The 21,005-nt window shown below is 44.4% G+C and overlaps 1 protein-coding gene across 3 annotated transcripts in view; it reads left to right on the top strand.

Annotated features, from left to right (window-relative positions):
• Nucleotides 1-21,005, top strand: part of Wdfy4 (WDFY family member 4) — a 219,146-nt gene that overhangs the window by 122,266 nt on the left and 75,875 nt on the right. For all 3 annotated transcript variants that reach the window (XM_085828543.1, XM_029469142.2, XM_085828542.1), the window contains exons 40-43: nucleotides 8,331-8,408; nucleotides 13,026-13,229; nucleotides 14,522-14,573; nucleotides 16,891-17,072. In XM_085828543.1, the coding sequence (XP_085684669.1) occupies nucleotides 8,331-8,408; nucleotides 13,026-13,229; nucleotides 14,522-14,573; nucleotides 16,891-17,072 (516 nt within the window). The remainder of the gene's footprint in view (nucleotides 1-8,330; nucleotides 8,409-13,025; nucleotides 13,230-14,521; nucleotides 14,574-16,890; nucleotides 17,073-21,005) is intronic.

Below are 21,005 nucleotides of genomic sequence, written 5' to 3'. Positions count from 1 at the left end.
GCATTTACTCTAACCCTCCTGATCTCCTTTCCTGACCTCAAGTATGTTTTCGTTGTTGTTGTTTGGTTTGGGTGGGGCTTTGTTGGGGAGGTACTCAGTTTTTCTGAGACAATGGATATGGAGTCTACCACTGATCCAGACTGCCTATACTCACAAATGTTTGATCACAGTTGTCTCCTAAAGCATCCTACCATTTCTGTTGTGTATAGTCCTCAGAAAAAAATCCCAGTTAAGTCGCAGTGAGAAGCACTCTCAGATCCACCTGACCCGAAATAGCAAGTTCATTCTCACTATCACTTACTCTTATCCTGCATGTATGTTACAAATTGGCCATGGATTCAGAGGGCCTTAGCTTTGGTTACTCTGGCTCCCAGCGCAGCCGCTATCCAGAATGTTCTGTTTTATGATCGGGTTAAAAAAGAGCTTAAGGACACATCCCCCTGTTCTCATGTAGCCCAGAGTCAGCAAGAACTCTGATATCACAGAAAAACAGGAGGGAGGATCTAGAACTCATGGCCAAAGAGCACTAATGTCTGTATGTATATGTATATATGTCTGTGGGTACATGCATACATACATACATATATATGTTTTCATTAATATATATGTATATAAATGTTTTTACTATCTATATTATAATTTATATGCATTTTCATTTTCTTTTCCATGCAGATATAATTGTCATTGTTTTCATCGTAATTGCCTATTGTTTTCTATTCCCATCAAAAACTCACACCCTGGCAGGAGCGTGGTTCCCATGTCACTAGAGCTTTCTCTGATGCTAGAGCTGCAGTGAACTGTTGTGTAGAGCATCTGGTTAAAGTAGCAAACGGAAGCGTCCATCTTTACTGCGGAGACTTGTGACAACCCTTTGTGTGAACAGTCCACAATGGCTGCATAGCCTTCTGTGACAGGGCCAAAGCTTTCCTCTAAGTGTAGACATGTAAATTGTTTCATTGTCAGCTTCTATAAATAGGTTGGCCAAAAATAAAAATAAAGGCCATCTAGGTGTGTGTGCAGACATCTGATAATATCCTTGGGATAAATTATCAGCAATGAAATTTGTGGTCAGAACACTAAAGGACAGCACAGTGCTGAGCCACAGAAGCCAGGACTCAGAACAGAGTCTCTGCACTGGGGGTCTGAGCCTCCGCCCTCTGCTATTAGCCTTTCCCTTCTGGAGGACACACAACTGTGATTACAGGACTAATGACCCTTCATGCACACAAGCCAAATGACTCCTATCAGCGGAGAGCGGGTGCTTCCCTTTTGGACAATAGTGTCACCAGCAACAGGCCAGCCCCAGGGATACCCCTGGCAAAGCGACATCGTCAAGCTGTGGCCAGTGACTTAAAAATGATGGGATGTAATCCATTCCCCATCTCAGAACCAGGCTTCTACCCTGAAGCACTTGCTTCCTCCCTAAGGTGACTGGGAGAAAGCAGGGCCCTGGGTACCTTCTGTTAAAGCCTCCAGGAGCCTTCGGAGACCCTTTGTTCTGCTTCAGAGGCTCTTGAGTTCTTTAACAGACTGACAGTTGCTAAGCAAAGGCTATTCAGTTCCCATAAGTGACACAAAACTCTGGTGTGAATTTGTCCCTAATCAGTGTGCTCTGTCCACTGTTGTCCAGGCAGATGGGCCTCTGCCCTTGAATTGACTCAAATCTCCTGACAAATCCCTGCATCCTGTGGATAACAGCTTTTCAGCTTGAGGTCAGAGGCACTTAAAGTTTGTTTAGCATTGGGGAGATGCCGTAGGTGGAGGCGAAAATGGGGGAGACAGTCCAACATGCCTTTCTTTTTCACTCCGCTTACAGTCAATCATCCTCGCTTTGCTTCAGTGTCTGATTCAGCTAATAGGAGTAACAGCAGCACAGACTTATGAGGAAGCTGACTATTAGATGTGCTATTCACATACAGACCCCTTTATCAGCTGCCAAGTGCTCTGTGCCTGTCAGTAGAGAGGATAGGGCAGCATTTGGATTCTCCATGCTTGTAGATACGTCACTGCCGAGCTGCTGGTCAGACCCCCTCCCATTTGCAGGTCTCCCAGGACTCCTGCTGAGCCCTCAGGGAGAAAGCAGAGACTTCATACTTCTCTGTACTGGAGATGGGGACTCTGAGGGGTGAACCACCTCACTCTCCAGGTGACACCAACCTCTAATCCACATATGTGCCCAGCTGTACCTCTTCCCTTCAGTGTCCAAGCATGAGGGGCTCTCTCTCTGCCGTTGCTCATATCCTGTGCCACCAGGGACCTTCCTCTTGTCTTTGCTTTTTGACCTTGCCGTTCCTCTTTCCATGCCTCACCTCTGCCTAATATGCACTCAGCCCTTGGCACATGTTTTAGATTGATTACAGGGCCCTCCACTATTCACGGAAGCTCCCGTGTGTTACATCAAGTGGTGTAATAGATATTTGAGCCTAGCCTATGAACTTCTAGATGCCTCAAGTCATCTTTAGATTACTAATAACACCTGCTGCAATGCCAGTTCTGTGTGCTTGGTTGTTACACTGTACTATTTAAGGAATGAAGGCAAGAAAAAAAAATCCCTAAATATTCAGAACAGGCAAATCATCCCAGACTTAACTACGTAGCACTATGTATATAAGAATGTGGGTTTAAAGTTTTTCTTCTTCTCTTGGTTGACTCCTGGAATGCTCAATTCTGTCTTTAACCATTGGAGCCTGTGACCTTGTCCCTGGCTTCCTTTCTCTTCTCTTGCAGAGTGAAGCTTCTCAAAGGTGTTGTTCCTATTGGCTATGTCCACGTTCTTCTGTCCCGTCACTAGTTGAGCTATGGCCGATCGAGTCTTTTTTGTGAATGCCTTGCAGCCCACTCTCTAAGTGTGGACTCACGTCTGTTTCCTGGCCTCACTTTTTCTTCTGTGCAATCATTGAGCTTGAACCCTTCCTTATGCTTCCCTTACCACTGTCCAAGCCTTTGGTCTGAATCTTGCTAGGGCTCTTTAGGTTTCAGACTTTGTCCCATCAGTACCCACCTTGTTCTTCTGAGGAATGGTGTGTGGAGGCTTAACTAATCCCTGACTGCTAATAGCTCACAAATCCATATTGACCTGATCCACTTTACTGAGCTTTCCTCTGGGAAGTCCCAGCTGTCTTTTTTTGTTTGTTTGTTTGTTTGTTTGTTTGTTTCAAGACAGGGTTTCTCTGTGTAGCCCTGGCTGTTCTGGAACTCACTCTGTAGACCAGGCGGGCCTTGAACTCAGAAATCCACCTGCCTCTGCCTCCCGAGTGCTGGGATTAAAGGCATGCACCACCACGCCCGGCTTTTTTTTTAATCATACAGTCAAGTCTGCTCTTTTTCTCTTGTTTTTAAATCTCCCCTATTCTTTTCCAAGCTTATCAGATTTAAATTCACTTGGGTAAGCAAACCAGAAACTTTAGAGTTGCTCCTGCCTCTCATACAGTCACCAGCTCCTACGAACACTTCTTTACTGGTGGTCCTTGAACTTGATGCTCTAAAAATGAGGAAAAGGTGAATTAAATCAGACTTTTATGTAAGACCTCTGTGGTGACACTGAGGAGTAAGTGACATCCACAAAGCCTCATCTGAACTTTGGTTCAGGAGGTTTCCCTCTTCTGTGTCACCATCACCTGAGGCTTTATCTTTCCTGTTACAAGCCAGACATGTGGTTCACCTCTATACTGCAGAGCCTGGAGATTATAGAAGCTTAGTGAATGCTTGTGTGCTCAACAAGAGAGGCGAATCTAACTGGACATGAGTGAGTGTCTCTTCAGGAATACAGACAGCCTTGGCCACGGCTGCTACAGACAGGGCATTGGCTGGTTTGTCTGTTTGTTTTAACACTTTATTGATTCTTTGTGCATTTCACATAGTGCACCCCACTCCCACTCATTTCCCTGCCCCTTCTTATCCACTTTCTGCCTTTGCAACCTCCCCCACAAAAGAAGATAAAAAGTAAAAAAATAAACAAAACAAAACATCATAGAAAACAGCTTGTTGAGGAAGCTGTCATGTGTCCCACAGCTAAGGACAAATGCCAGAATTTTCCATGAGTGTACCTTTGAAGAGAGTAGCTAAATCTGTTTCTTTCTCTCCCAAACTGATCATATTTACAATTCTGGTATTTTTATACCTGTGATTTCTTTGAGTGACAGTTTACAACATACTTCTATTCCACAACCCCATTTCAGCTTCATACCAGCTTAGCAGATAGACTAAGGAGATGCTGGCCACTTTATATTGCCACGAATGATGGATTTGGTTCTAGAAAGATTAATTGATTTATTCATATGGTGTGGCTGCCAAAGGCCAGGAACCAAGATGTCTTAAGTCCCTGCTTTCTGCTGCCACACTCACATCCTACAATACCAGACCAATGCAAAGCCTTTTCTATCATCTTGCTGAAGCAGGTATGGCTGGGCCCGTTTCTCACCCCCCCCACCTCCTTAAGGAGTCAGACAAGGCCCTGCTCTTTCTGACAGGTGACAAAGTTGCTATCAGAAGGTATCTGCTTTATCTCAAGGGTCCCTGAGAGAACCTCGTTACCTAATTCATGTTGCCAAAGGCATTGCGTTTGCGAGAGTCGGGGTTCTTGCCTTTAATGCAGCAGCTGTGAGCCGTTCAACACTTACTTCACTAGCATTGATCATAACCTTTGCTTCACTCACAAATGTCTACAAATGATCTAACAGAAATTGAAGAAATTTTGCAAACAAGATTAAAAAGAAAGAAAGAAAGAAAGAAAGAAAGAAAGAAAGAAAGAAAGAAAGAAAGAAAGAAAGAAAGAGAGAAAGAAATCAGCTTACACTCATTACTCCCAGAATTGGATTTTAAAAATTATATTGTTTCCCTAATTTGCCAAAAAACAGTTTTCTGTTTTATTGGAACATAATAAACAGGAAAAATATCCAAATGGCAAGTATGTAAAGTAAGTATTTTAACAAAGAGAACATATAGTTGTCACCCAGATAAAAAGCCCGAGGCTAGCAGCATTCTGGCCCCTAGCCTCACTAGGTGTCCCCCATTCATGCCCCCACCCCTCAGCCCCAAATTCTGCATATACTGAATGCTACCTATTATTGTCCCACATTTTAAATTTTATGTAAAGAAAGTAGAAACATATATATTCTTTTGTAGCGTCTTTCTCCTCAATTATGCTTTTAAGATTCTATGGTGTCCTTGCACACAGCAACAATTCATCTTCTCTGTGGTAAAGAGAATTCTCAAGACTTTTGGTCTCTGGAGCACCTCACATCCTTAAAATTTATTGGAAAATCAAGCCAAAAGGTTTATTTACTTAGGTTATTTTGTGACACCTATTTGGTTATAGGTGACAGCTATCGGTTCTCTTTGTTAAAATACTTACTTTACATACTTGCCATTTGGATATTTTCCCTGTTTATTATTTACTTAGGCATTTATTGTAAAGGAAACTAAACCAGAATTCAAAAAATAGTGCACTTACTAATTAATTTTCAATACTAATGAGAATTCTATTGTCTGTAAAAATGAAAGATGCCCTAATGAATAATTACAATTTTTAAAACAAAAAGACTGAGAAAATGTGTTATTTTATATTTTAATAAATACCTTTAATTCAATGTCTGTGTACTTGGGGAGGAAGTAACAATTTACTTTTTAGGAAATATTGGCATTTTCCTTTGATAGCACACTAAGACACAATAAATAGCAACGTTTTTAAAGCTCACCTGAAATCTTAGTCAGTGAAATAGTTCTACTTTGTAACATGAAATTGTTTTTCTCTGTGTTGCATAAAGAAGAGAGACTTTAATCCATATTGTATTCTGAGACACTCATTATATAGCATGCGTGTCACATACATTAGAAAGACTGCTCTCCTGAGCTATATCTCATAGTTGTTGAAACATTTCATTACTCAGTGTGCCAGTAAGATTTTGTCAGCATAACCCTAGACATATCTGGGAGGACACCTCAGTTGCAAAAAAAAAAAGAAAAAGAAAAAGAAAAAAAGAAAAAGAAAGAAAGAAAGAAAGAAAGAAAGAAAGAAGAAAGAAAAGAGAACAAACAAAGAAAACCATCTCTAAGTGGAAAGGGCGATGTAAAAGGCAGTGGAGATGGAGGACAAGAGAAAACAAATCCCTTTCAATGAACAGGAGCAAAGCACAAAGCCCAGCAGAGACCCAGGCAGTATGCAGAGGACCTGCAGGGGACTGCTAGGCCCTTACATCTATCTTATGGCTTCTAGTGTAGTGTTTTATGGGATCCTGAGTGTGAATGTGTGGGTCTTTGTTTCTTGTGCTCTCTCTTGGGCTTCTTTCCTTCTGTTTGTGTTGTCCAACTCAAATGTATTAGCTTTTGCTTAATCTTATTTTATTTTATTATTATCCTTTAGAAGCCTGTTTGTTTTCTAATGAGAGAAAGAAAGAAGATAGATCAGGATGGGAGGAGAATGAAGGGGAGGGGAGGAGGAGGAACTAGGAGGAGTAGATGGAGGGAAACTAGAAACCTTAATCAGGGTAGAAAAAAGGAAAGAAAAAGGAAGGAAGGAAAGAAGGAAAGAAGGGAGGAAGGGAGAAAAGAAAGGAGGGAGGGAGGGAGGGAGGGAGGGAGGGAGGGAGGGAGGGAGGGAGGGAGGGAGGGAAGAAGGAAGGAAGGGAGGGAGGAAGGAAGGAAGGAAGGAAGGAAGGGAGGGAGGGAGGGAGGGAGGAAGGAAGGAAGGAAGGAAGGAAGGAAGGAAGGAAGGAAGGAAGGAAGGAAGGAAGGAAGGAAGGAAGGAGAGAGAAAGGTCCAGGTTGGAGCCTTGATACAGAAAGGGATTTTACAAGAGAATGTTTACAATGAAACAATGGGGTAAGTGTGCTAGAGTGAGAAACATGCTGTTCAACACCACTGGCTCTGGAATAAGTAAAATCCAGATTTACACTATTTTAGAAAATAAAAACCGCCTCCATAGTATTGGTCTGTAAGTAAATCTGTAGTGCGTTTTCTTGGTTAATGTTCAGTGTGGGAGGGCCAAGCTCACTGTGGACAGTGTCAACCCAGGGCAGGGGTTTCTGTGTGCTCAAGCTATGGGGAAGCAAGCCAGTAAACAGTGCTCTCCCGTGGTCTGTGCTTCAGTTCTGCACCCAGGTGTCTGTCAGAGTTCCTGCTCTGACTTCCCGCAGTGATGGAGTGTGACCTGAGCGGTGTAAGGTGGAAAAAAACAAAACAAGACAAACAAACAAACAAAAAAACCCTTTCCATCCAGATTGATTTTGGTCATGGTATTTTATCACAGCAATAAAAACCCTAGGGCACACATTATAAAAAAGGCATGCTCAAGTCATCAGCTGCCTAATCAGAAAATTCCCTGGCTGTTGTGACATTCAGGGATGGATCCAGGTTTTCCAGCGTCCTGACAGGTCACCTCTTGGTTTTGGTCACATTCGGTAACAAATGCCTCCACTTGTTTCACTGGTGATAGCTTATTCCATTGGATCATTTTCAAGAGAATAGCTGTCAAATACTAAATAGTAGTGACTGTAGTTTTGTCCTTTGGTCGTTTGTTTTCTAATAAAAACAATGTTATTGTGTGTCAGAAGCCACTAGTTTGGTTCATGAGCAGGCTGACTCTATAACCACGACTCCTTGAAACAGCCATCATCTGTCTGGGTACCCAGAAATGCTTTATGTAGACATCCCACTTTAACAAGCACATGGACTATGAAACCAGTGGGTTTGAGAATTGAAACCTATCAGAAACCCCCACCTTTAAGTGTTCATCCTACAGATGTCTCCAAAATAAAGAAGGTTGCAGCAGCCCTTTCTTACCTTCTCAGCTTCTCACCGTCTCAGCTTCTCCATATCAACCTGCTTCTCCTTACCAGCTGCCAGAGGAGGCTGCAAATGCAGAAAGCCAAGTGTGGTTCTTTTTACTGCCCTGTTTCCCATGTTGGAACATCTTGGTGGACTTAGAGATTATAAACTCTCCAGCTGCACCCACCCCCTTGGAGCCATAAACCCCACTAAACTTATCTCTCTACAGGATACTTTCTACTTAGTGGCCCAACCTCCTGTTCAAGTCTTACCTCTCTTGGCTGCCTCTTTACTGTGGTAAAACAGATTGATTACCTGAGGCTACATTTTGGTGATTATTCTAAAGAGGAGGGCTGAGTCTCGCATGGTGGGAAAAGAAAGGGACACACAGTGTGGCTGTGAATGTGCCTTGTTAGTGGATCAGCACAGGCAAAATCGCTAGACTGTGACTGGTTTTGCCACCAGCATCTTGGCCATCATTTCTTACGGCAACTGGTCAGACTGGAGGCATGTAGTCCAGTCTCCCAGATATCACTAAGCTGTGCCTCCCTTTCTCTCTTCTCCAGGATTTTGTGTCCTGCATCGAGAATTACAGAAGGAAAGGACAGGAGCTGTATGCATCTATATACAAGGACTATGTGCAGGTAAGAAACAAAGCCTACCTTCTTACCGCAGAGTGTGCTTGGAGCAACCTTGAGTTAAGAGAAAGAAGGGGAGAGAAAAAGAGGAGAGAAAAATCAGAGGGCCTTTGTTTTACGTTTTAGAGCACAAAAGTCAACAACTACTTGAAGTGACAGGCTCACCCTTTTAGGCTCGTGCAGTGGGCACAGCAGCCACGGCTGAGCAACAGAGGGGCTGGTTCACATTTGTGCTCACTCACCAGGCCGTCGGTGGACGCTGAGATCCCAAGGTGCCTCAAAGCCTGCTGGGAGCTGGAGGCATCATCACAAAACACCGAACTGGGCCTCCTATTTGGATGGCTTCACTACATGGGGAATTTTCACATTATTAAATAAAACTCCAGTTTGTGGTATGGTATGGATTTAGCAAGGAAAGAAGAGATTTTAACAAAAGGCAGAGTCTAATTTGGACTACTGGATGTTTTGTCTGAGTAAGGGAATGTTTAATCTGAGATCTGAAGAGGAAGATATGGGGTGAAATATTTTTAGGAACGTGTTTTGGCCAGAGAGAAATGCATGTGGAGGTCCTGAGGGAGGAAAGAACTGGGTACCATTGTTTAGCTAGAAGAAGTGGTGGAAGAGCCTGGGACACAGAGTGAAGATGAAGCTGGGGCCAAAGCACAGGTGGTACCTGTCACATTGGGATTTTGACTCTAAATGCAGAGGGCTGTCACCAATAAGGACACGTGCAGGTGTGTTTTCTGCACAGTCAAGGCAGATCACGCTCAGGCCAGCCAGAGCACCGTTTGAACCCCAGGCTTCCCCATTCCTAGATATTTCCTAACCATGAAAGTCGAAAGAGCAAAGATGTCCTTAGCCTGTGACTGGGAGACAACAGATATTCCACATATGCATATATGGTGGCTACGAAGTTGGGTTTTAATTGATTTTTAAAATAGAACATTTTAAGTGAGCATGGCATGCAGTGTCCAAGCATATCAATTTTTTATTTACAGAGGAATGTGTCTATGCCAAAGCCTACATCCTGTGCTGAAAATACAGCACTTATAACGCTTCCACTCTGCCTTGAAGGCATTTCAACCGTAGTAGTGAGGTCAAGGGTGAAGAAGAATCTATAGGACAGGGTGGCAAGGCTCAAACTGGAATGTTCTACTGTGAAAGTTCAATGGGGAAAAGAAATCCTTAGCGCACAGGTGTGCTGTGGAGGAGGTCTAAAGGCTGAGGTACAGAGCCCAGGCGCCAAGACCCAGAAGACCTCCTGGCCTAGGTAACAGGCTTGTTAGCCCAGGCATGCGCAGGGATTAGGGTTTTCTGAGCTATGTAGCCTACACTTAGCTACTCAGTTTATCGGCACAACTTAGTCAGACATCAGACCCTGCAGGTGTAAGAGTCAGGCTTAAGGTGGGCCCTTGGAAGCTGTCACAGTAATCAGCCAGAACATCTAGTAAGACTTGGGCCAAGACTTTGCCATGAGCGCTTTCCTTACATACTGCAGACTACCTTACATAGCTGGAGGGTGTCTTCTGACATATTTGGGTACTATCTGTGGCTGTGGGACAGTCTCTCAAATATCAGTTCATCCTCCAAATTGACTCGCTCATTTTGTCTGAGTGAGCAATGTGGCTAATACGTTTGGTTACCACTGAAAGGGAAAATGGATGAGTTTGGGTGTCCGTCTTTATTTTAGAGAAACCGTCATCACACCTGTGTTATTTTGAGGCAGAAGGTAACACTTTTTAATCAGGATCTCACCAACAGCCTTATATTTTTGTTGCAAGAACCTGGGCCACTAATTTCTGTCTAGAAGAGAGAGCGGTGGTCTGGGCAGTCTAAGTTCCTGCTGACTCTGCAAAATCAAAAGTTCCTGTGGGTAGGGCCAGGAGTCAACAGAAGTGCCAGCCCAGAAGGGAGGCACCAGCCTCCTGCAGTGCTAGTCTGGCTCAGTTTCATAAGTCAGTTTCACTTGACTTGGGTTCAGAAAGTACTTGAAAAATGTGTGTGATTTACTGTTGGTTAGGGTTTTTATTATTATTAGAAAAATCAGCATTTTGGAAGATATTTCATGTTTCCAAGTCTTTAAATATTTAAAATGTTTCAATATTTAGAGGACTGCAGATGTAATCACTGTCTGCTAGAGATAATGGAGCGCTCACCCCATTTTCGGAGGGCCAGCCCACTTTCTCAGTGCACATCATGTCCATAAAGGTCAAGCTCAACTTCTACTGTGTTTTGAGACAGAGTCTTGCTATGTAGCCCTGCCTGGCCTGGAATTCCCTACGTAGACATCTCAGGCTACAGTAGGTTCACAGAGATCCACCTACATCTACTTTCCAAATTCTGGGATGAGAGGTGTGAGCCCTGACTCTTGGGATAAGCTCAAAATGTGGCAGAAGTCAGTGTTCTGAAATCGGATGTTTTCTAAGGGTCAGCTTCTGCTACATCGTCGGTTCTCAATCTGTGGGTTGTATCCCCTTTGGGGCCGCATCTCAGATCTCCTGAATATCAGATATTAGCATTACAACTCACAACAGGAGCAAAATTACAGTTGTGAAATAGCAATGAAATAATTTTATGGTTGGGGATCACCACAACATGGGGAACTATATTAAAGAGTCACAGCATCAGGAATGTTGAAATTTACTGTGCTCCCAAGGAGATGACAGTGGAGACAGGAGCAGTGCTGCAGCGCTCCCAATAACAGGACTCCTCCAGCCTCCACTTGACCCATCACTTAGAGGTCCCCAGAGATGGAGGGAGCCCAGAGCATTCCTGGCTATTCCACACAGTGCCCTGGAGGTCACCCCAGCATTGTCTTATCCGATACGTACTTCCGTGCCACATCTCTGTCAGCTGTAAAAGTTCTGCCACCATTCCTCCCTCCTCTCTGAGGCATTCACTTGTCCCTCCCTCTGCTCTGTCCAAGCCCAGTCTGTTGTCTTCTCTTCAGAAGTTGCTTCTGTTCCGTGCTTGGACCATGCTATTCCCATGCTGGAGTCTTGCTGTGGTGGACAGGCATGCCTGAGCCTGCCTGAGCTTCCTAAAACTCATTGCAAGGTGCTGCTCACGCCCCCCCCCCCAATACCCTTGCTCTTTGTGTGTGAGAGCTGTGCACTCCTTTGGGCTCACCGGGGATTGACAGGCTGTCTCTGTTCTCTCCCAGACTCTGTCTCCTTAAGTCTTTACACAGCGTTTTCAGGAGCTAGGGTCAGGGCATCAACTCTGACTGGCTTATGCAACTGATAAAATGATGAGGCACTTTGGAGAAAGGCAGACTTTAAGCAGAGCTTGACCCATGAGACCAGCATCCATCCCCTCCCTCCTTGCTGACCCTTCCTTCCCTCTTCCTCTCCCCTTTCTTTTCCTCTCCCTCACCTCTCTTTCACTCTTTATCCTCTCTCTCCCACCTTTGTCTGTCTGTCTGTCTGTCTGTCTGTCTGTCTGTCTGTCTGTCTGTCTGTCCTTCTCTTGGTCATCATTTTTCTCTCACAAACACACACTGTGAGTTTGAAGCTTGAAGGCACGTGGATAAAAGGGTGGGTCTGGGGTTAGCTCCCTCTGTTCACCAGGTCTCATTCAGAAACAAGATCACTTTCTAGTTTGTCCAAAGTCACTCTCAGTGTCAGGCCACATATCTGCAGATCAATCCCTGCCCAAGGAACAATGCCCTGTAGAGGTAGAGAGTCAAACACACTTCCTCTGCCTGGGCCTCAGAAAGCACCATGCCCAAAACATGGCCTAACACATGTGCATCTTTCTTGTCTGTTTATGTTGGTTTTTTGAGACATCTGTTACTTTCATTACTATATTTACCTGGCCATTTTCTGAGAAATGAAAATTTAGGACAAATGACGTCAAATATTTGAAGAACTACAACAGTTCATTTGAAGTTAATCCTGCCATTCAAACTAAACTGTTTCTTTGTTAGGCGTGGTGTGAACAAAACCTTGGTATGGCTTTCAAAAACAGTGTAGGGTGTCCATGTGCTTTATAAAAGGTTCAAGCTTCATGGCAGCAGAAGATAGAGAAGTAAAAACCACACAAACAACCCGAGGGTTTCATGAAAGTCAGATTACTTGCGAATACACTCAAGCTTTAATTTCTTTGACTATTCTAGAACCCGTACATATTCAAGAATCATATGACGTTAGGATGGGAAGGCCCTCATGCACCATGCAGGGCAAGCGTCTTATTTAATCACCGTGGATTCTGAAGCCCAAAGATGAGAATGACTCTCAAATCATCAGTCATCGCAGGACTGTGGGTCCCTACCCTGCCAGCAGACTGGGTCTCTTGGAGGGGCAAGAACTATTTCAGAAGGCAGGGGCTATCAAAACCCCATATCCTTAGGACTCACTATTGCCTGCCCAGTCCCACCAACAGTCTATGATAAGGAGGGCCAAAGGCTGCAGTTTTCTCTTTCTCCGCATTCCAGATCTCAATGATCTGGAACCTGAGAAATAACTTCCTTCTCCTTGCCTGGTCCTGGCTCCAGAGAGGATGCTATATAAGCCTTAAGGGCTACCTGGAGGGCCATCTTTCTCCAATAACCACCATAGGAGCTATGGGGCAGGCCTGCAAGGGGCAGGCATCTAAGTGTGGTGTTGCTTTTCTGCTTTGCAGAGGAGGAAAAGTGGCAGCATCAAGGCAGCCACAGCCTGGGCCAGGATGCGGGAACAGCTCTTTGGGGAGCTGGGATTGTGGGGCCAAATGACAGAATCCACACGCTGCTCCAGGTGGGAACTGGATGGGAGGGAAGGACCGGCTCGCATGAGGAAACGCATCAGACACCTGTTAGCATGGGAGCCCCTGAACCTAGGATGCAAGGTAGGTGCTGGATATGATGGGAAGTGTGCAGAGATGGCTGTGTGTTCTCCACCCCTCCCCTTACCAGGAAGACAGCATGCAGGAGACTCCTCAGGAAAATCCACAAACTTGGTTCTTGAAGTGTTTTAACAAGGAAAAAAGTGAGGCACTAAACCCCAGGCCCCCAAAGCCTGAATGAATAGGTGGGTGAGTGGGTGGGGCAATGTGTGAATGGGTCATACTTATCAAACCCTGACCCATCACCACAAGGCAACCTACAACATCCAGGAGGATTCCTGCCTGGCATTGGCCACTGCTGGTTCACATGAGTCTTTTGTCATTGAACATTTGGTGTCTGTACTGCTAGGAATTTGTTATTGCACAAAATCCTGTAATAAGTTTACAATGAATAAAACCTCCTAAACTCAGCAATTCTGCAAGCTCAAACCAGTGACCCGCTTAGTTCGCATAACACCCAGGCTGTATTGACTTCCAAGTGGAGGGATCTGGCTAGCCCTGTGAGTTGGCTCCCCTGAACTTCTTACCGCTAGGTCATCAGAAACATATTTTCTTCATTTTAAGGGGCAGAATTCATTTGAATCTATTTTATAGTGGATGAAGAAAAATAACTGGCAATAGTTTTTTTATGTCCTCATTGAACATTCTTAATTTAAAATTATTATCATATGACAGCCTCTGGGAAGGTTGGGGTGCTGGGAATTTTCCTGTTATCCATTCCAAGATGTGGTGTTAGTGTTGTTCTCTAATCTGTTACCCCAGCAACTTTATGCATACTAAGCTCGCTAAAACTTAATGAGAAAGTTAAATTTATTCAGTAGTAGACACTTGTATTTTAACTGTCATCAATGACTAGGAGCCTGTAGTATTTTTCCTCAAATCATTTTGTAGGATTTGGGGGCAGGAGAAAGGTATTTTGTTCATTATGTGGGCAACAATGCCAAGGCTTGCCTCTGTAACTTGGTTACTGGTCCCCATGGCCAGCTGTCTAGCCCAGATCCCCTTCAGGATGACCACATGTAGACATCCAACATCCTGTCTAATCCTACCCTGGCACCTCCTTTGATAATTACTGTAAATCCTACTTAAAGGAAGACTGCAGTTTCCGCTCTCACTGAGAAACAATAAACACTTGCATTTTGACATGATCCTGTAGGGTTTAGCCTAGTCTTCCTCTTGTAGCCGAGTCTGGAGTAACTTGAGGGGATTTTACATGTATCTGTGAATTTGTGGAAAAGAGTCAGGTATAAGCAATATTTGGGATTTATTTTCTCTGTTCTCTCATCCTATTTCAGGAGAGCCAAGAAGGAAAGGGTGATGTTTCTCAGACAAATACTGGAAACCAAGGTATCAAGTTTATAAATTCATCTTTTTCTTTTCAATAATTAAACATATTGCTGATTTCATTTAATACCTCACTAAAGATATCACTGTGTGTGTGTAGAGGGGAAGGGATGCTAGGAACAGGAGTTGCTGGCACATGAACCTTTTAGTTCTGTGCTTCGGAATGAATGGGGTTTATCCAGGGCCAGAGCTCTTTGTGTGGGAGAGCTTTAGTAAGCTTAGAACAGTAAGCATGGGTGCCTTATCAGTTTGGTATATCGGGTAGACTTTTAAAGTGCCCTAAATCAGTTCACATACATGTTCTGTATGTGATCAAAACATGTAGAAGGATAATAATATCTCTTAGAATAAAAATGGATGGTATAGATATTTAATTTTTTCACATTGAACTCTTCTACTACAAAACACAAACTACATGACAGTCATCATATACATCAGACTTAAAGACGATGTGTAGAGTCAGTTCTGACTTGCTGAAAATCTAGGACACACACACTACACACACCTTACACACACACCCCCCCACACACACACACAGAGAAAGAGAGAGAGAGAATTTCAATTTTCTGTTTTCACTTGTGACTATCTTTTGAACTCAGATCTCAGTCTGTGATGTGAGATCCTTAGATCTTAGGGGTGGCCAGTGGCTACTCTCAGCAGTGACAGCGTCTCTGCACTATTAAGCCCAGCTCTTTGCTGCCTGAGTAGCAGGTTTGCTGATGGAGTTGCTGCCTGCCAGCTGGCAGTAACACAAGCCCAGACCTGAGAATCTCAGGTTCTGATCTCAGATTGACGTTGGGGTTCCACTGTGGCCCGCTCATTAGCTTCTTTTCTCTATGCTCTAAGCTCCTAGCTCCAACATCACAGCATCCTCACCTGCTCTACCTCTCAGAGGTAGGGGCTAAGTGATGGAAAGTGTGTGCTGACTTTCCATAGATGTATCCTTGGGCAGCTTCATCCTCTAGCTGGATGGGCAGAACCTTTAGGTATCTATAACCTGGGCTTCCTAATATTGCCAGTACAGACCCTAATACAGCAGATCTCTTGCAAAAGAGTAATAAGGACTTTCTCAGGTGCCAGTCCTTTCAGAGTTATGCTCCGTTCAGATGACAAAGTCAGTGAGGACTGGCTCCGGAAGCAGCAGACACTTTTATCCGTCCAGATATAAGATTCCCAGGTTGCAAGGTTGTTAAAGAGCTGAGCTTTGGCACAAAGAAAATGGCTCATAGCTTTGCAGTATGACCAGCATGCCCGTTGCAGCCATGGGCACACTGGGAACACGTGAGTAGAAAAAGAACAAGATGAGGACATCCATTCTGTCATCTGCTTAGCTTAGGTCCAGATGTCCTGGCTCTTGGAAAACAAATCAAGAAATGAACAGAAATGATGGCAAAGTTGCATTTTTGTTGTTGTTGCTGCTGCTAAAGCCATTGTGTCTCTAAGCAGCAGAAGAGGAACTTATTGATAACGAAATAGCTGCACAATGGAATACTTCTATACCTTTTAAATTGTTGGAGAAACTTTTAAGTGGATTGGGAAAGTACTTATGGCATAATCTTGGATGAAAATTTGTAAATGCAACATTTACATTATGTTAAAAATCACATATACACATACATACAGAAAAGAGATCAGAAGAGGTTAGTCACTTTGTGAACAGTGCAGCTAAACACACTGAGGCAGAAAAGAGCTTGCTTTCTACTCAGGAAGGCCTGCTTCCCGTTCCCTCCAATTCAGTAGCCATATGGCCGTGGGCAGAGTCTCAAGCCGTATTCAGATATTTTCATTTGCAAACTGAGGATGAGATGCTGCAGCTGAGACAGGGTTGTATAGACAGATGCTACCTCAGTGTCCAGCCCAGAGCAACCTACTGGAGACTGAGACTTGTCATGCTTTAGAGCACACAAGTGTCTTATTCTTTTTGTTCATCAGTGCACCATGGCATTTCTGATTCCTTTAAACAAAATATTAGGGCTTCTGTTATTTAGAAATATCAATGACACCCTTGTAGAAGAGAGAATAAATGGGTTCAGAAGGAGCGAATCCTAGACAGACCTAAGGAAAGATGCTCCATTGATCAGTGAGAATGAATTCCAAAAGGTTGCTTTGCATCCATTTGATAGCTATAGAGGAGCCAGGGCTAGGCACACCCGGTTGAACCAGCTTGCAGGTATGTGAGCTATAACACAGGTCAGAACCATGGAAGGGCACACTGACCACCTCTACACCAGAGCCTCACAGTTCCTCTCAGTGACAAAGGCTCATATTGTATGCTTCCCATTGTGGCGTCATGTGGCTCACACCAAGGCAATGTGTCCAGTTTTCATGACTGCAGATGAGCTGACAACAGAGGAAGCTGAGAGCAGGCCGGATGAGGTGGGAGTGGATTGCACACAGTTGACCTTCTTTCCTGCTTTGCACGAAAGCCTGCACTCAGAAGACTTCTTGGAATTGTGCCGGGAAAGACAAGTCATTTTACAAGAGCTTCTTGATGGAGAAAAGGTAATAAACACATTGGTAGAGTCTCGGTAATCCATTAAGACTGTCTGATGGCACAGAACTCGGATGGCATCGCTCATATAGGGGATCTTCAATAATGTTCACACCTGCCCACTACATACAAAATAAGCAGAGGGGGCAGCCTCCTAATTTCCATGGTCTCCTATATACCCTATGTAAAAACATCTACAGGATGAGACTCAAGCTAACATTGTGTTGTATAAAATGTCTTCTAAATGCTTCACCTGACCTTGTAGCAGTTCCTGGGCCTCCCACCAAAATCTGGCCACCCTGAAAGTACACCTACACCTGGAGGGGCACTATGCTTCGACATGCCCACCAACATGCTCCCTGATCATCTCTCAGGCCTAGGAGTACATGGGTTGAGTTGTGTGTAGTGTCATGTATCTTCCAAAGGATTGCATGGAGAGGAAGTATGTGCAAGCCTTGGATACAGGCCAGAGCTGGTGGGCACACAATTTGGGGTCCTATTGGGTGGAGTTAAGATGTCCCAGCATGGGCACAGGAATGTATATTAGCTTCAGATTGCTGCAACAAAATAATTAATAATTATAAAGACAAAAACTTGTTTAGGTCCAGAGTTCTAGAGGTCAAGACCAACATAAAGTTAAAATAAATAAATAAATAACCAATAAAAATAAATAAGTATGGAAGATGCCCAACCCTGCAATGCTCCATTAGTTTTCCATTCCTAACATATGGACATGAACTTAGTGACTTGAAACAATGTGTAGTAACTTCCTGGGGAATCCAGCACTGTGGGGCTCTGCTGGTTCATGTAGAGCCTCAGAGTACAGGGATGCTGCCAGTGTCTGGGGAGCCTTCTGGAGGCTCTGGGAATCTATTCCTTTCCAGACTCATTCAGATGCTGGCGGACTTTGGTCCATGCCTCTGTGTGTGTGAGGGTTGATGGCTGTCAGCTGAGTCCTGCTCAACTTCTTGGGAAAGGCTTGCATTCCTTGCCCTGTGGTCCCCTCTCCCCATCTTCCTAGGCAGCAAGAGGCTTGTGTCAAACCTTTCTTACTGGTGAATCTCTCTGCTTCTGCCTTACCCAGTCTTTGTCTTCTCTTCTGTTGCTCATCTCTGCTGGAATCCTATGCTGCTCACAAAGAGAGTCAGAGCTCACTTTGGCCTCACTAGATGATCCAGGAAGCTCCCCAGAAGTCAGGTCCCCACAGAGCCACCATCTATCCTATGTGGGATACCAGACCAGGAACTCAGAGAATGTCTTTGAGTTATAACCTGTTATACTGGGTATTCCCTGTGCTCACTTCTCACTCGATGCCTATCTTCAGCCTCTGGGAAAACTCTAGAGACACCCAAGTGTCCTTATTCTTCCAAGACCAACAAGGTGGCATTGGAGTTCAGCCTTTCCTGGGCACAACTGTGGTTAAGCTCTGAGGTTTATAGACCTGGCCCAGAGGAATCCCAGTTCCAACCTCTTGCAGCCGACAGAAATCCTTGACACATTCCCTATGTCTGAGAGTCTTTTCTTTGTCATTGTACGGCTTTCTCAGGCACATGCACGTCCAGTGACAGCCTTCTTGGGGCCTCATTCTGATGGACCAGAATCTGGACTGTGTATAAGTAACTGCCTTTCCCATATAGAGGCAAGACAAGCAGCAGTGGAGACTTCATCCTCCCTTGGAGTTTTAGTTAAGCTTCAGTCTTCCTTGGCTTCCCTGTCACACAGCAGGATGCAATCACAGTGCCCAGCAGGGGTCCCCAGAATGTGCTTGAATCCCAGCAGGGGTAGAAAGATGTGAAGAAGTTTAAACTGCCAGCTCCTACTTAGTGCCTGTGATCCTGTACCTGCAGGGAGAGGCTGGGTGCAGGGGAAGGAAATCCAACAGCAGCAACCTGGAACTGGAAGCAGACGCCTGTACAAGATGAGTCTCACCCAGGCTGAGCACTGGTGCTTTGCAAGTGATGCTTGGGTTCATTTCATAGGCTGTGCTTGAGTCTCCTGCAGAGGTCACATGCCTAGTCTCCAGGACATAGTTCCTGGTCTGTTGTGGCCTTAGCTCTGATCTATAATGAGCTCATCCCCGGTCTACCAGAGTCTTATCCCTAGTCCATCACTGAAATTGGACTTTTGGCTACTTTATTGGATTCTTTTATCCGTGTCCTCCCAAACTTTACCCCATCCTTCCAACCCTCCAGGTAGGAGAGAAAGAAGTTTGGAGAGGAAAGAGGGTGTTGATCTTGTCAGACTACTTCCTGCTGATTAGGGGCATTGAGTTTTTGGGGGCAAGTCTGGTCTTTGTTGTCAGGATATCTCCAACCAACAACCAGCAATCCAGCAAGCAGCAAACAGCACAGTGAGGAGCAGCAACGTCTGCCTCTCAGGGTCCGGGCATTTATATACCCTGTGAAGAGTCCCCAGAATTTCAAACATGAACTATCTTCAGCTGGCAAAATCATGCACCTGCCAGTGCACAAGATGAATCATAGTCAGATGTTGGGGACAATAGGAAGTAGCTCCGTATCCCAACCTGGGATTAAAAACAAAAACCTATTCCCCTAACAGAACTGGGTTTTGTTACGTTATGGGAAACGAACATTCTCATTACACACCATGGCCTCGGGCTCAGCATACTCTGACTTTATCTCTAGTCTGCCATGCCTGATCACTAGTGTATGGCGACCTTATTTCCGTTCTTTCATGGTCTTATCCCTCATCCTCTGTGATGTTGCTTGGTCTACCATTGCTTTTGTCAAACGTGGAACTAGAGTTTGAGGTGGGATGTGTGGGTCTGGGGACTTCAGAATATAAACACACTCAAGCAAATATAAAGTTTGCCCCTGTCTTCACAGTACACCAGACCTCCCACATTTTCCAAATTTCCTAGAACAGGACATGGCAATGTAATCATGTTTGCATCTCAAAGTCTCATTCCCCCCCCCCCGCCCCCAATATTCTTTATTCTTATTCCTAGAGACCCCAGGGCATAAATTCCTTCTAGTGAACCTGGTGGTCTGTCTCTGCTGAGACCTTTGGAGTTGCAGAATCTATCCAAGACCCAGGGATGTCACAGCCCTGGGACTCCAGGGTGGCTTCAGCGGAACTCATTTCCTTGTGTGATCAACTGAGCCCTTGCTGCCTCCAGCAATACCTGGGACGGTAATTATTCTGTTACTCAGCACTGCCTTTGCACCATTGATTAATGATTCCCAGAACTACAGCACAGTTCCCTGCAAACAGCTCCATTTGCTGTTTGTGTGGTGGATTTAATGCATGTTAATTGTGGGCCCGTCAGTCACTCCATGCTGGGGGTAGTATGTCATACCCTCCCATGAAACTTCTGGATCTATCCAGGCTTAGAACTCCATTCCAGTGTTAGATTCTCTCTGCTGTTTGTTATTATCTTTGATTCCATGGCAAATTAAACAACTGAATTCTTTTTGCCTACAAACTGAATGTCAAATGTGACTTGGACTGTGATAGCCAGATCAAAGGGAGACGTTTTTGCTCTGGACAGCATTGCTCACAAGCTCTTCCCAGGTGTTTTTAACGAAAGCTGCTTGCAGGAGGCTAACGAGGGTATTAACATTGTTGTTTCCGAACTGCCTGTTTGAGTGAATCACTAGGACTTGATAAAAAGCACAGCTGTCTACATCATCCCTGATAAATGCCTTCGAGGCCCTCTGCAACATACCTTTTATACAAAGTGATCCTTGAGTTGACCTATAACTTGCCTTCCTCATTTCTGTACATGCATAAGCTCATATATATGCATGTATACATATGTGTACATGTATGCATGTGCATGGCCAGCCCTTTTCCTAATTATACAGAAGTGCTTCTTTCACACACATATTTAACTATGTATGTATGTATGTATGTATGTATGTATGTATGTATGTTAACCCTAATCCAGCCTTGGGATTACCTCTTTGTGACCTTAGTCTCTC

This window comes from Mus caroli, unplaced genomic scaffold, assembly GCF_978045245.1.
Source record: "Mus caroli unplaced genomic scaffold, Mus_caroli_1 scaffold_12, whole genome shotgun sequence".
Taxonomy (NCBI): domain Eukaryota; kingdom Metazoa; phylum Chordata; class Mammalia; order Rodentia; family Muridae; genus Mus; species Mus caroli.
Note: the sequence above shows the minus strand (reverse complement) of the source record. Positions and strands in the feature narration are given on the sequence as shown.